Raw genomic sequence first — 13,148 nt, 5'->3', positions numbered from 1 at the left:
CTCGGGTTATGCTGGCGGTGGTCACAGCTCAACGTGCCTTATGGCTCTGACCATGATTGGCTGATCCAGCTTCCAAGCAGGCTTGGTGCCGAATCCCCTTTAAGGGCGCTCCACTCTTCGGCAACTAACTAGATAGCACCATAATCCAAGCCACGGGTGGCAAGTCAGGATTCTTCCCTCAAGATCGGCGCTCACAGAGCCAGAGACGGGCCTTTCCGAAGAGACAGAATACAGATTGGGTCAGAGAAGCGCGCAGCTACAGGCCTGGCCGGGAGTTTACAAGATCCTGGAAAGCTAGACAGTTTTCATTCAAAAACCCGCAAAGGGCGGTTCCACTGGCAACCAGGATTCCACAAAGTCTTTTTGAGATTGGGCCCGCTCAGGCACACCAGGTGGGGGTTCATCTTCTCTGCTTTGGGCATGTCTGGGTGCCCTCAATCCAGGACTTCTGGACCATCAGAACGGGCTCCTCAGGTCACACTTGGGTCCTCAGCAGCATCCTCAGGCTCAGATTCCTTCGTACGTCCCTTCCACATTCTGAAGAAAAAAAGTAGATCCTATTAGCCTACGTAAACTCTTTATTGGAGCAAGGCGTGGCTATTCCTGTTCTGGACAGCAAGCAAGGCCTGGGCATGTATTCTCCTCTGTTCATGGTACAGAAAAAGAACGGCACGTGGAGACCAGTCATAGATTTGACCCATCTCAATCGCTTCATCACAAAGGAAAAATTCAAAATGGAGTCTTTATTCACGATCCAGCAGTCGGTCCAACCAGGTGACTGGTTAGTGTTGATCGATCTAAAAAGACGCCTACTTCCACGTTCTGGTGGGAGCGGATTTTCAACAAATCCTCCATTTTGCCATAGGCCAGCTGCACTTACAATTCACCTGTCTCCCCTTCGGTCTAATAACATCACCTTGTGTCTTCTCCAAAGTCTTGTTGGCTGTTGTGGCTCTGCTCCGAGTCAAGGGGGTTCGTCTTCATCACTACTTAGACAACTACTCCTGGCACAAGACAAAAGTCAACTTCTAAAACACAGGGGCCTGGTCATCTCCACCCTTCAAGAATTCGGGTGGCTCCTGAATCTATAGAAGAGTCATCTAGGAGCCCACTTCAACACAGTAAGGGGCACCATATCACTGCCTGAAGAGAAGGTTGTGGTGGTCGGGGACAGAATTCGCTCAATTCTCGCTTCGTCCCATCTCTCTGCCCTCCAGTGTCTGAAGGTGATTGGCACCATGGCAGCCACATTTCCCATGGTGAAGTGGGCACAGTGGCAGACACAACCTTTCCAGAAGGGGTTTCTCCAGCAATGGAGGTCAGACAGCAAGAGCCAACACATCTACCTTACTCCAGCTATGAGGGTGTCCCTCCTTTGGTGACTTCAGCAGGAAAACCTTTGCAATTGGAACATCACATGGGTCACGGTAACATCAGATGCCAGCAACAAGGGCTGGGGCATGCATTGGAAGTAGAGCAGAGCAGGTGGAACTCCCCCTCTCGTGGGATAGTGTCCAACATTCTGGAGCTCCGGGCCGCATTCCAGGGATGCTCAGGTTGGACAATACAGCTGCAGTGGCCTACATAAAGGAGGCAGGGTGGAACCCGCAGCTTGTCCCTGTTACGGGAAGTGGAACCAATTATGAGCTGGGGTCAGAACTTGGCCAACATTTCAGCGGTCTACAAACCAGGGACCCAGAATGTTCAGGCAGATTTTCTTCCTGGTTTTCGGCTGAACAACGAGTGGGCTCTTCACAAAGAGGTGTTCGAGTGGCTCTTGACCCTGGGAGTGTCACCAGAGGTTGACCTTTTCGCCTCCCCATGCAACAACAAGTTGGCCAGGTACTACTCAAGGTTCCGATACCCTCAGGTCTATGTGATAGATGCCCTCACGGATCAGTGAAGGTTCCACAAGGCTTATGCCTTTCCTCCGGTGCCAGTGATGCTCCAGTTCCTTCGTAGACTCAGAACGGAGAAGGTGGAAGTTGTAGCTATAATCCCTTTCTGGCCCAACAGGCCATGGTTTCCTCTCTTAATGCTCCTCAGTCATCGGGACTCAGTTGCCCTGCCACTCAGGCCAGACCTACTGTCTCAGGGCACAACCCTGCACCCCTGTCCTCACCTGCATCTCAGGGCTTGGTTCTTCAGAGGGGAAGGCTCGAAGCTCTAGACTGCCCCGTAGAGGTCATCCCTACTCTCCTGAATGCTAGAAGAAGGAGCACCAACAGGGTCTATGAGCAAATATGGGCCAGATTCACGGATCACATGTCTTCCAGGTCCAACTTGTGTAGTACCCCGGCAGTTCAGGACGTTCTTAGCTTCCTGCAATCGGGTCTAGACCTAACCCTATCGGTTAGCTCTCTCCGGGTACAGGTATCAGCCATCTTGGCATTCACAGGAGTATCATGGGCCAAACACTCCCTTATTCACCAGTTCTTCAAAGGAGCCATCAGGCTTAGGCCCCAGAGAAAGCCAAGGTTTCCCAAGTGGGACCTCCTTGTTTTGGATTTCCTTTCCCAGCTCGGATCAGGCCCCGGTGAGCCACTCTCAATGAAAGAACTTACTCTCAAGACCACCTTCCTGGTGGCCTTTACTTCAGCAAAAAGAGCATCTGAAATCAGAAACCTGGGTTCAAAATAGTGTTAGGTATTAATTACACTTCTAACTTTCTTTGATGACAGAAGGGTGCTAATCCCTATGCCGGGATTGAATCCTAAAGTGACCACAATTTTCCATAAAAACCAAGAAATTGTGCTCCCCACCTTTAGATCAACAGAAAATCAGGATGTCCACCCCCTTGATGTGGGGCACACTCTGAAACAATATCTGGAAGCCACGTCTTCCTTTCGTCAATCAGGTTCTCTCTTCATCCTTCTCTATGGGAAAAACAAAGGATGCGAGCCTTGGTTAGATTCATTGCTGCATGGATCATTCAGACTATTCAATGGGCTTATAAAGCGAAGGGCTTGGCTCCTCCGGAGGCAGTGACGGTGCATTCAACCAAGAGCATTTCGACATCTTGGGCAGCTTCAGGCCACGTCGCTCCCGAAGTAGTCTGTAAGGTGGCTTACTGGTCTTCTATCAACACGTTTGTGTCTCACTACTGTATTGAACCAGCTGCCTTATTGTCTGTCAATTTTGGTTTGCAAGTACTGTTGGTTGACAGTTCTTTGCCCAGCATTTGCCCACCTGGGCATGTACGGTGAGTTATTTCCCACACGTATGCTGTCATGGAGTCTGTCAGGAAAAGTGAAAATTTTCTATCAAATACCCACCGTAATTTTCCTTTCCTGATAGACTCCATAGCAGCAGGAGTCCCCTCCCAGTGCCTGGAGTAGGCTAGTTAGGGAACACGGACTGTAGTCCGGAGCAAAGATTCATGGGAGAGGTGTCCTAGAGGGTAGTTAGGGAGACGGGGCTAAACCACATGTATGCTGCCATGATGTCTATCAGGAAAGAAAAATTACGGTAAGTATTTGATAGGAAATTTTCCGTTAATACACATACTGTAAATTACAAACATTGCAGGTATTATTTGTTACTCTTGCACGAATGTTGACATATTCGTAAGCCTTTTTTTTTTTTTCTAAATCAGCCCCTATGACTAATTTGCATGCCTAAATTGTTTTTATGCACATTTTTAAGGACGTTTATGATTTTTATTTGCTTTAATGGTTTCATAAAAAAGGCTGACAGTTGTCCAATATTAATTGTCAATTAAACTAGTATTATTTTAATAGAGAAAATGTTTTTGTCAGTTGAACTGTTGTAAATTCACCTACACAAAAAACCAAGAAGCTGCTAACTTGAAAAATAAAAAATAAATATTAAAAATACATTTGGTATGTAAGGAGTGTGGGGGGGGGGGGTAGTAGGTGGGGTGTGGTGGTCGTCATGTCCTCCATACTTCCCTCCTCGTTGGACGCCAAGCAAGGGTCACATGAGAGGCCTACCCCAGAGTGGGTTCTTCTGGGCTACAGGAGCCACTTTGGTTAAGGTCACCGCACTACACACAAGGTACCTTTACTTGAACAACCGACTGAACTTTGATAAACTCTCCCAATGTATTAAACATCACCATGGTTACATGCGTATTTAGGAGGGACACGCAGAGCCCTTGCCCTCTCCACCTGTCCAGCATATCACCGCTACCACTCTCCCAGTAACTTCAGTCCAGGCAGAGGCAAAGTTTCAGAAGCTTAACTTGAAAAAATTCACATGATGATATGTACTGATAGCAGTCTGAAAAAAGTGCAGTAATTTCCCTAACATCCATAGTCCCTAACTTGGGTTTGTGGCTGCCCCACCATACCTGTAGAGGAAAGAGTCAATCACTAAGTCCATAGTTGGTGTATTCAAGAGGGACTACACGCCCCAGCGATCCTCCTGGGCAGTGGGAACTCTGACTTTAGCACATTACTAGCTTTCCAGACTCCGGCAGAACAGCATCACAAAACCCTCAGATATTTTCTAAGTTTTCCCCCCTTGGGCTCGAACCCCCCCCGTTCTTTTGATAACATAAGGAACCAGTGGGTTGGACACAGTGAAGCCTGCCAATAAAAAAACAGGAACACCAATAACTCCAAACTTCCCAGCTGGGGCAGCATTAACTATTACCTGCCTACAGGTATATAAAGAAGCTCTTCATCCTTTAGCCGGGTACACACTAGCAGTTTTTTTTTTTTTTGTGTAACCCCGTGGGTTGCACAAAAAAAACCTGACAGTTCCGATCGGAGCCGCTGTACTAACCATGCAAGATTAGTCCAGCGATCTCCCCGGCTCAGCTCTTGTGTTCTGACAGGGAGACAGCCCCCCACCGATCAGCGCTTTCTACCATTGGCTGAGAGCGCTGATCGGGAGTCGGTCGGCTGCTGGTTTTCCAGCATGCATGTCCGACAGATCCACATACATTTTTTTGAACCGGCCGTTGTCTCCTGACATTCGGCCTGTGTGTGTGGGGCTTTAGACTTCCTTGGGGGCTTTAGACTTTGGAGCTCGTGAGAAAGTCTACAGACAAAACCTGAATGTGTAGGGCAGGTCTGAACCACCATCTGTTACCACATTGTTGCACACTATTGTTTTTTTTATTGTTTCCCACTCAATAGAGAGCAGGTGGGTTTTGGATGGATTCTGTGGCATTGCTGTTTTTTTCAAATACACAGATAGTATTGTATTGTATTTTATAAATTTGAGTTCCCATTGCTTTTAATTCTCACAAATGTGTGTCAGCAGTATTTCACTATTGTTAGACTCTTCTTTCTCTTTCTACATGCTCTATTCGATTGTTATTTAGACTGTGCATGACTCCCTAAAGTTGAATTGACTGTGGAGCCACATGTTCTGGATGTAGATGTACGTTGTACTTGAAAGTATCCATGTGAATATACTTGAGCTCATTTTGATCCTCCTATTATAAGGAGTCAAAATATAGAGTGAGCTGTATTTCAAAAGGTGATGGCACTGCATAGGGTTTACATTCTTTGTTATCTTTTGAAACAAATTAATTCACTTTTAATATACTGTATGTGGCTTGCCTATATATTTATGTTAAAACACATTAATTAAACTCTTAAAGTGTAATTAATACCTATTTTTTTTTTTAAATGTTCCCTCTCCCTTCCTGCTACCTATGCTGCCTAATCTGTGTATGAAACATATGTATACATCACATACACTTCATTTTTATATTTTTAGTCTCCGCTTTGGTCCAGTCACATGATCCGCAGCTATGGCTCCCCTGTGTCACTGAGCCATTGCTGCAGGGGATAGGATGGAGTGTCGAAAACAGCTAGGACATGAGAGCCTATGAGTTACTTCATGGCTTCTAGAATTCACAGTCATTGTGGATGCTCCCTCCTCTCCCATGCAGCCGCTGCTCACTAACACAAGGGATCACAGTGACTGGACCAGAGCAGACTAAAAATAGTTAAGTATACACAATTTCTTCTCACTTCTTGTTGTGACTATGAGGTAGAATGTGAAGGGAAATTTCACCAATGGGACACCAATGGCAAAAAAAACAAAAAACTGACAGGGGACCTAGGACACAACATCATCAAGCATGCTTGCAGGAATTCAGATAAGAATGAACTGTTTGTCTACTAGAAGCCTATTTAGCAGTACAGTTTAGCCTTGTCAATTTTCTTACATGTGAGTGTGCATTTTGCTTTTACCTATAAATGGGGGGTTTTCACTTTATTACCCTATGCAAATTGTTTTGTTTTTCTTTCTTATCATAAATGTGGGGAGATCTGAGAATACTCATATGCTGCGAGTCAAGAGGTGTGGTCGAGCCCAGGAGGACTTGACCCCATATGCGCTGTTTGCCCATTTATTATATTTGGTCATATTTATCTAGTAAGCGTCTTATGAATACACATGTGGGAGCACTTATTTTGGTTGTTGCCTTGACAGCAGTGATCACGAGAAACAGAATACAGTAGCAATTTGTGCTTGGACACTATATGGGCACTTTTTAACTTGGTTTTGTGGTGATATATTTTTTTCTTGATGTGCATGTAATACTCATTGGATTTAGATTTATTCACGATTGGATATATACAGGTGTATTATTTACTATATTTATGTGTGGTTATATATGTGGATGATTTCACATATGGCTCATAATGTTTTATAACTATTTGCACAATTGATTGGATATGTTTTGGTTGTCACACTAGTTCACTATAGCCATGCACTTTTATGCTAGCAGCTTATAGATCTTTTAACTAAGTGCAGTGATTTTTGTTTTTAAAAAAAGTAGGAAATGGCACAGAATCACAATGTTTATAGACATACCTGCCAGTCTTCCCAGGCCTCCATTTCCTAGGCCAGCATCCTCTTCGATCTCCTCCAGATCTTCCATGTCCAAACCAAGCTAAACAGATTCACATATGTTTTAGTGCAACATTAAATCATCAGCAATATACACCTCATCATAGTGACTCATATAGTAGAATTATTAAGAACTAAGAGCTGTATTAACCTCTTTACAACTGAAATTTTGTAAAAAAACAAAAGTGGTGATCATCTATTTCTGGAGCTCCCTTTAAAGTGGATGTAAACCCTCACATATACCCAGTGAAGTAAACAGCCTCAGGTGATATACAGGAATTAAACAAATTTCCCTACATCCCTACAGCTTTATATGCTGTTTAGAAAGTGCACATCGTGTTAGGAGAGTTTCTCTTCCTGTTTAACACTGCAGTGAAGCCTGAGCATAAAGCCAAGACAGCTGATTGGAGGAAGGGCACAGACCCACTCTCCACATAGGTAGAGACTTCCAGCTCTGTTCTTTGAATTGTTCAGGGCTCTGCTAATCTATTTATAGCCTCCTCCCCAACACAAAACTCAAGCTGCTTTTATCACTTGTGACGGAAACCTCGTCAGGAGTTATCATGCTAATAACAGAAGAACGAAGCAGGAGACAGCTACGGTAGCGCGACCAGTAGGGATGAGGTCCCTGGTTCGGTTCGCACCAAAACCTGCGAACGGACCGAAAATTTGCGCGAACTTTAGAACCCCATTGAAGTCTATGGGACTCAAACGTTCAAAATCAAAAGTGCTAATTTTAAAGGTTAATTTGCATGGTATTGTCCTAAAAAGAGTTTGGGGACCTGGGTCCTGCTCCAGGGGACATGTATCAATGCAAAAAAAAGTTTTTAGAACGGCCGTTTTTTCGGGAGCGGTGATTGTAATGATGCTTAAAGTAAAAAAAAAGAGAAATATTCCTTTAAATATCGTACCTGGGGGTGTCTATAGTATGCCTGTAAAGTGGCGTGTGTTTCCCATGCTTAGAACTGTCCCTGCACAAAATGACATTTTTAAAGGAATAAAAGTCATTTAAAACTGCTTACGGCTTTAATGTAATGTTCAGTCCCGGTAATATGGATGAAAATCAGTGAGACAAATGGCATGGGTACCCCCCCCCAGTCCATTACCAGGCCCTTTGGGTCTTGTATGGATATTAAGGGGAACCCCGCACCCAAATTTAAAAAAAGGAAAGGCGTAGGGCCCCAGGCCCTCTGAACAGCAGTATACAGGCGGTGCAAACAAGACAGGGACTGCAGGTTTGTTGTTAAGCAGAATATATTTGTAATTTTGAACTGGTACATTTTTAAAGTGTAGCTTCAGCCAAAAAATCTATTTTTAAGCTTTTTGGAAAACTAAGGGAAGGGTTATCACCCCTGTGACATTTGTTTTGCTGTCTGTGCACCTCTTCAGAAGATTTTACCTCACTTTCTGTCCCAATGACAAATGTTTTTTGACAATTTGGAGTTTTTAGTGAAACAAGGATTGGTGATAAAGCACCAGTGGAAAGGAGACACGTTTTTCCCATATTAACTCTTACAGGAGAGAATTTCCCTTCCTAGGGGTAGATTTCATCTCACTTCCTGTTGTCTCCTTCCGTTTGCAAGTAGGAGTCGTTTGTAAGTTGGATGTTTAAAAGTAGTGGCATGCCCTATATACTCTGCAGAAATTGGGGCCTTAGGTGTTGCCACAACACTGTAAGTCCTCACAGTTACTCTTGGTGGGCGCAGAAACGGGCCCTGCTGTGAAATATTAGCTCAAGAATTGTAGTTACATGTCCCTGTTGAACAGGGGCAGAAAAATTGGGCTTTAGGCACTGGTGCCACAACACTGCAACCCCTCACAGATACTCTAGTTGGAGCACAGGAACAAACCCTGCTGCAAAGTATTGCATCAAAAATTGTAATTACTCCCCCTCCCCTGTTAAACAGGGGCTGAAAAATTGGGCCCTAGGCACTGGTGCTGGTGCCACAACACTGCAACCCCTCACAAATACTCTAGTTGGAGCACAGGAACAAACCCTGCTGCAAAGTATTGCATCAAAAATTGTAATTACACCCCCCCCTGTTAAACAGGGGCTGAAAAATTGGGCCTTAGGCACTGGTGCTGGTGCCACAACACTGCAACCCCTCACAAATACTCTAGTTGAGTGCAGCAACGAACCCTCCTTGCAAAATATTGCATCAAAAATTGTAATCACACGCCCCTGTTAAACAGGGGCTGAAAAATTGGGCCTTAGCCACTGGTGGCGGCACCCAGAACCAAAAATATTCTTACAAGCTATCAGCATGATCATTGAGGAGGAAGAGGATAGTCACTCAGCATAACAGGATAGTCACTCAGCATCAGCATAGGCAGTCTTGAAGGGATCTGACATTTCAAAAAAAATTATTCGGTTACATCAGCATCAGGTGCTTGGTAGCTGGGGGTGATCCAAGACTGATTCATTTTTATGAAGGTCAGTCGATCGACCGAGTCGGTGGACAGGCGCACCCTGTGATCGGTTACAAAACCTCCAGCAGCACTGAATGTACGTTCTGAAAGAATGCTGGATGCAGGACAGGCCAGTAGCTCAATTGCATACTGTGCAAGCTCTGGCCAGTGATCCATCCTCAAGATCCAGTAACCCAGAGGATTTTCGGTGGGAAAGGTGTCCAAGTGAGATCTTGCCCCTAGGTATTCCTGCACCATGTAAAACAGACGCTGGCGATGGTTGCTGGAACCAATCATACCTTGGGGCTGCGGACTAAAAAATTGTCTGAACGCATTGGTCAGACGGCCACCTTCTCCACCGCTCCTTCTTTGACTGACCGATGCCTCAGCAACACGTTGTCCAGGAACAGGAGTTTGTAACCTCCCAGTCTCTGAGAACGCGTTGCACAGACCTTTCTGCAAGGCCTCCAGAAGATGTTTCATCCTCTGCTCTCTCTGCGATGGCAAGATAAGGTCCGCAACCTTACCCTTGTAACGTGGATCAAGGAGGGTTGCCAGCCAGTATTGATCCCTCTCCTTGCTACCACGAATACGAGGATCCTTCCGCAGGCTTTGCAGGATCAGGGAGGCCATGCAGCGTAGGTTTGCTGAGACATTCGGTCCGGAGTCCTCTGGGTCACTAAGGACGACATGATCCGCAGCCACCTCCTCCCAGCCACGTACAAGTCCATGGGTTTCTTGGGACTGTAAATGATCCCTTAAAGATTGCTGCTGATGCTGAGTGCCAGGCTCCATCTCCATGCTGACACAATCCTCCTCTTCCTCCTCCTCCTCGTCCTCTTCCTGTGTGATCGCATGCAGGAACACGGTCTGGATAAAGGGGGCCTTGAGAGCTAAGGAAGTCCTCCTCTTCCCACCTCTGTTCTGCCTCAAGTGCCCTGTCCATTATTCCATGCAGCATGTGCTCCAACAGGTGGACAAGGGGGACAGTATCACTGATGCATGCACTGTCACTGCTCACCATCCTCGTGGCCTCCTCAAATGATGACAGAATAGTGCATGCATCGCTGATCATGGCCCACTGGCATGGGGAAAAAAAACAAGCTCTCCTGACCCTGTCCTGGTGCCATAGTCACACATGTACTAATTGATGGCCCTCTGCTGCATGTGCAGCCACTGCAGCATGGCCAACGTTGAGTTCCACCTGGTGGGCATGTCACAGATTAGGCGGTTCTTGGGCAGGGTAAATTCCTTTTGGAGGTCCGTCAGCCGAGCACTGGCATTATATGACCGGCAGAAATGCACACAGACTTTCTTGGCCTGCCTCAGGACATCCTGTAAGCCCGAGTACCTGCCCAAGAACCGCTGCACCATCAAGTTAAGGACGTGAGCCAAACAGGGCACATGGGTCATTTGGCCCTGTCGGAGGGCAGAGAGGAGGTTGGTGCCATTGTCGCAAACCACCATTCCTGCCTTAAGTTGGCGTGGCGTCAACCACCTCTGAACCTGCCCCTGCAGAGATGACAGAACCTCTGCCCCAGTGTGGCTCCTGTCCCCCAAGCACACCAGCTCAAGCACCGCATGGCATCCTTTGGCCGCATAGTTGCGTAGCCCCTTGAACGCCTACGGAGCACCACTGGTTCTGAGGACAAAGCACAGGAAGAGGCCATGGAGAAAGAAGAAGAGGTGGGGGTGGAGGAGAGAGGTGTGTCAAAATCACCAGTAGTAGCATTTTGGAGGTGTGGTGGCAGAACAACCTCCAACACTACTGCACCTTGTCCTGCATCCTTCCCAGCTGCCAGCAGAGTCACCCAATGCGCCGTGAAACTTAGGTAACATCCCTGTCCATGCCTGCTGGACCATGAGTCAGCGGTAATATGCACCTTACCGCTGACCGCCCTATCCTGCGAGGCATGGGCATTGCCTTCCACATGCCGGTAGAGAGCCAGAATCGCCTTCTGTGAGAAAAAGTGGCATTTGGGTACCTGCCACTGAGGAACCGCACATTCCACAAACTCACAAAAAGGTAGCAGTTGAAGTGCTAGCAATTTTGCCAAGCTAGCATTCAAGCTGTGCATGTGGATGGCTGGGAGCGAACTTCTTTTGGTGGTGCAGCAGCTGGGGCAGGGCAATTTGCCTGGTACAATCTGACATTGGTGTACCGATAGCAGATTGCCCACAAGTACTTGGCTGTGACACACCTAATTCTACACCTTCATTCCTCTCAGTGCAGGTCTCAGAGAGGACTGAAGGTATAGTGGGGTTGGAGATCTCAGCTGATGAGGAGCAAGGAGAGGTCCTCTTTTTTGTTCTTTGGTGTGGGTCTTTTAGGTATGCTTGCCAACGAACTGCATGGCAAGTCAACATATGTCTGGTCAAGCATGTGGTGCCCAAGCGGGAGATGTTTTGGCCACGCCTGATACGCTTGAGACATATGTTGCAAATAGCAGCGGTGTGATCTGATGCACTCGTCTCAAAAAAGGCCCACACCAAAGAACTTTTGGAATAACATGCAGAGACAGCAGCGCCCTGCACATGCGGAGTTTTGTGGTGTGATGCAGTCAGTGTGCTGCCCTTAAGTTGACCCTAGAGGGCATCCAGCATCATTGGTGATGTGCCTCCTCCTCCTCTCTCCTATCAGGCACCCACATGGAGTCAGTGACCTCATCATCCCCTCCCTCCTCATCACTGGAGCAAACCTGGCAGTATGCTGCACCAGGGGCAACATGACTGCCAGATTGCTGTCCTTCTTGGGCACCCCCTCTGTCTGGGCTCACGTTACTGCCTTCCTCTAGCTGAGTACCATCATTGGAGCCTTCAAAACGCTTGGCATCCTCCTGGAGCATGTACCCAACACTGTGGTCAAACAGTTCGGGGGACTCCTCAGGAGGACATGGTGGGGCTAGGGAAGGAGTGACTGATTCCATTGAGCCGAGGGAAGAGGCTGGGTTGGCAGCTGCTTTGCCAGACAAAGTACCCTGAGTATGGGTGAGAGAGGATGAGGAGGATGAGGACGGCTTGGTCATCCACTCGACCAAGTCTTCCGCATGTTGCGGCTCAACGCGGCCAGCTGCCGAAAAAAAGGCCAAGCGTGTCCCACGGCCACGTGCTGATGAGGATGCACTGTGTCCACGACCAGCACTGGTTCGATCAACCTTATTATTTACAACAGCGTGGAGTGGCCATGGGAGCGAAATTCGCTCCTAGCCTTGCGAACCTCTTCATGGCTAAATGGGAGGAGGATGTCGTCTACACCCACGGAACCACTTCACTGGGCCTGTGGGCCAGATATATAGACGACATCCTCCTCCTATGGAGCGGGACTCCTGAATCATTGAAACAATTCTTTGAGTGCCTTAACACAAACGACAGAGGTATCTCCTTAACATACGAAGCTAGCGATACTGAGATCCATTTCCTCGATTTAGAAATTAAGATTGTGAACAAGCATTTTGAATTTAATACATATTTTAAGCCAACTGATCGAAACAGCTTCATCCCTAGGGATAGCTGCCATCATAGATCCTGGCTTAATGCAGTTCCTCGGAGTCAGTTTTTGAGACTCCGTAGGAACTGCTCTGACTTAGATGTATTTATAGAACAAGCGAACGTCTTAAAACAACGTTTTCTTGACAAGGGATATGATGGTACCACCTTAGAATCCGACCTTCGGAGAGTCATCAGCATAGACAGAGACTCCCTTTTCCAGGCTAAACCAGAAAGAGAACCTGATACTACATTCAAATGGGCTATGTTAACTTCATATTCAGTACAACACAAGCAAATTACGAATATTATGAAAAAACATTGGGGGGGGGTTTTGAAGCAGGATAACATCCTAGGGAAAATGCTACCTGAACAAGCTAAATTCATTTATAAGGGAGCACCATCCCTATGTGGGCTGG

The 13,148-nt window shown here is 46.7% G+C and overlaps 1 protein-coding gene across 1 annotated transcript in view; it reads right to left on the bottom strand.

Annotated features, from left to right (window-relative positions):
• PYGM (glycogen phosphorylase, muscle associated) overlaps positions 1–13,148 on the bottom strand; it is a 1,234,135-nt gene that overhangs the window by 980,905 nt on the left and 240,082 nt on the right. Inside the window, exon 3 of the mRNA XM_073605061.1 lies at positions 6,799–6,877. Coding sequence (XP_073461162.1) covers positions 6,799–6,877 — 79 coding nt within the window. The remainder of the gene's footprint in view (positions 1–6,798; positions 6,878–13,148) is intronic.

This window comes from Aquarana catesbeiana, linkage group LG11 (assembly GCF_042186555.1).
Source record: "Aquarana catesbeiana isolate 2022-GZ linkage group LG11, ASM4218655v1, whole genome shotgun sequence".
Lineage (NCBI taxonomy): Eukaryota > Metazoa > Chordata > Amphibia > Anura > Ranidae > Aquarana > Aquarana catesbeiana.
This window is presented reverse-complemented; position numbering and strand designations above follow the sequence as displayed.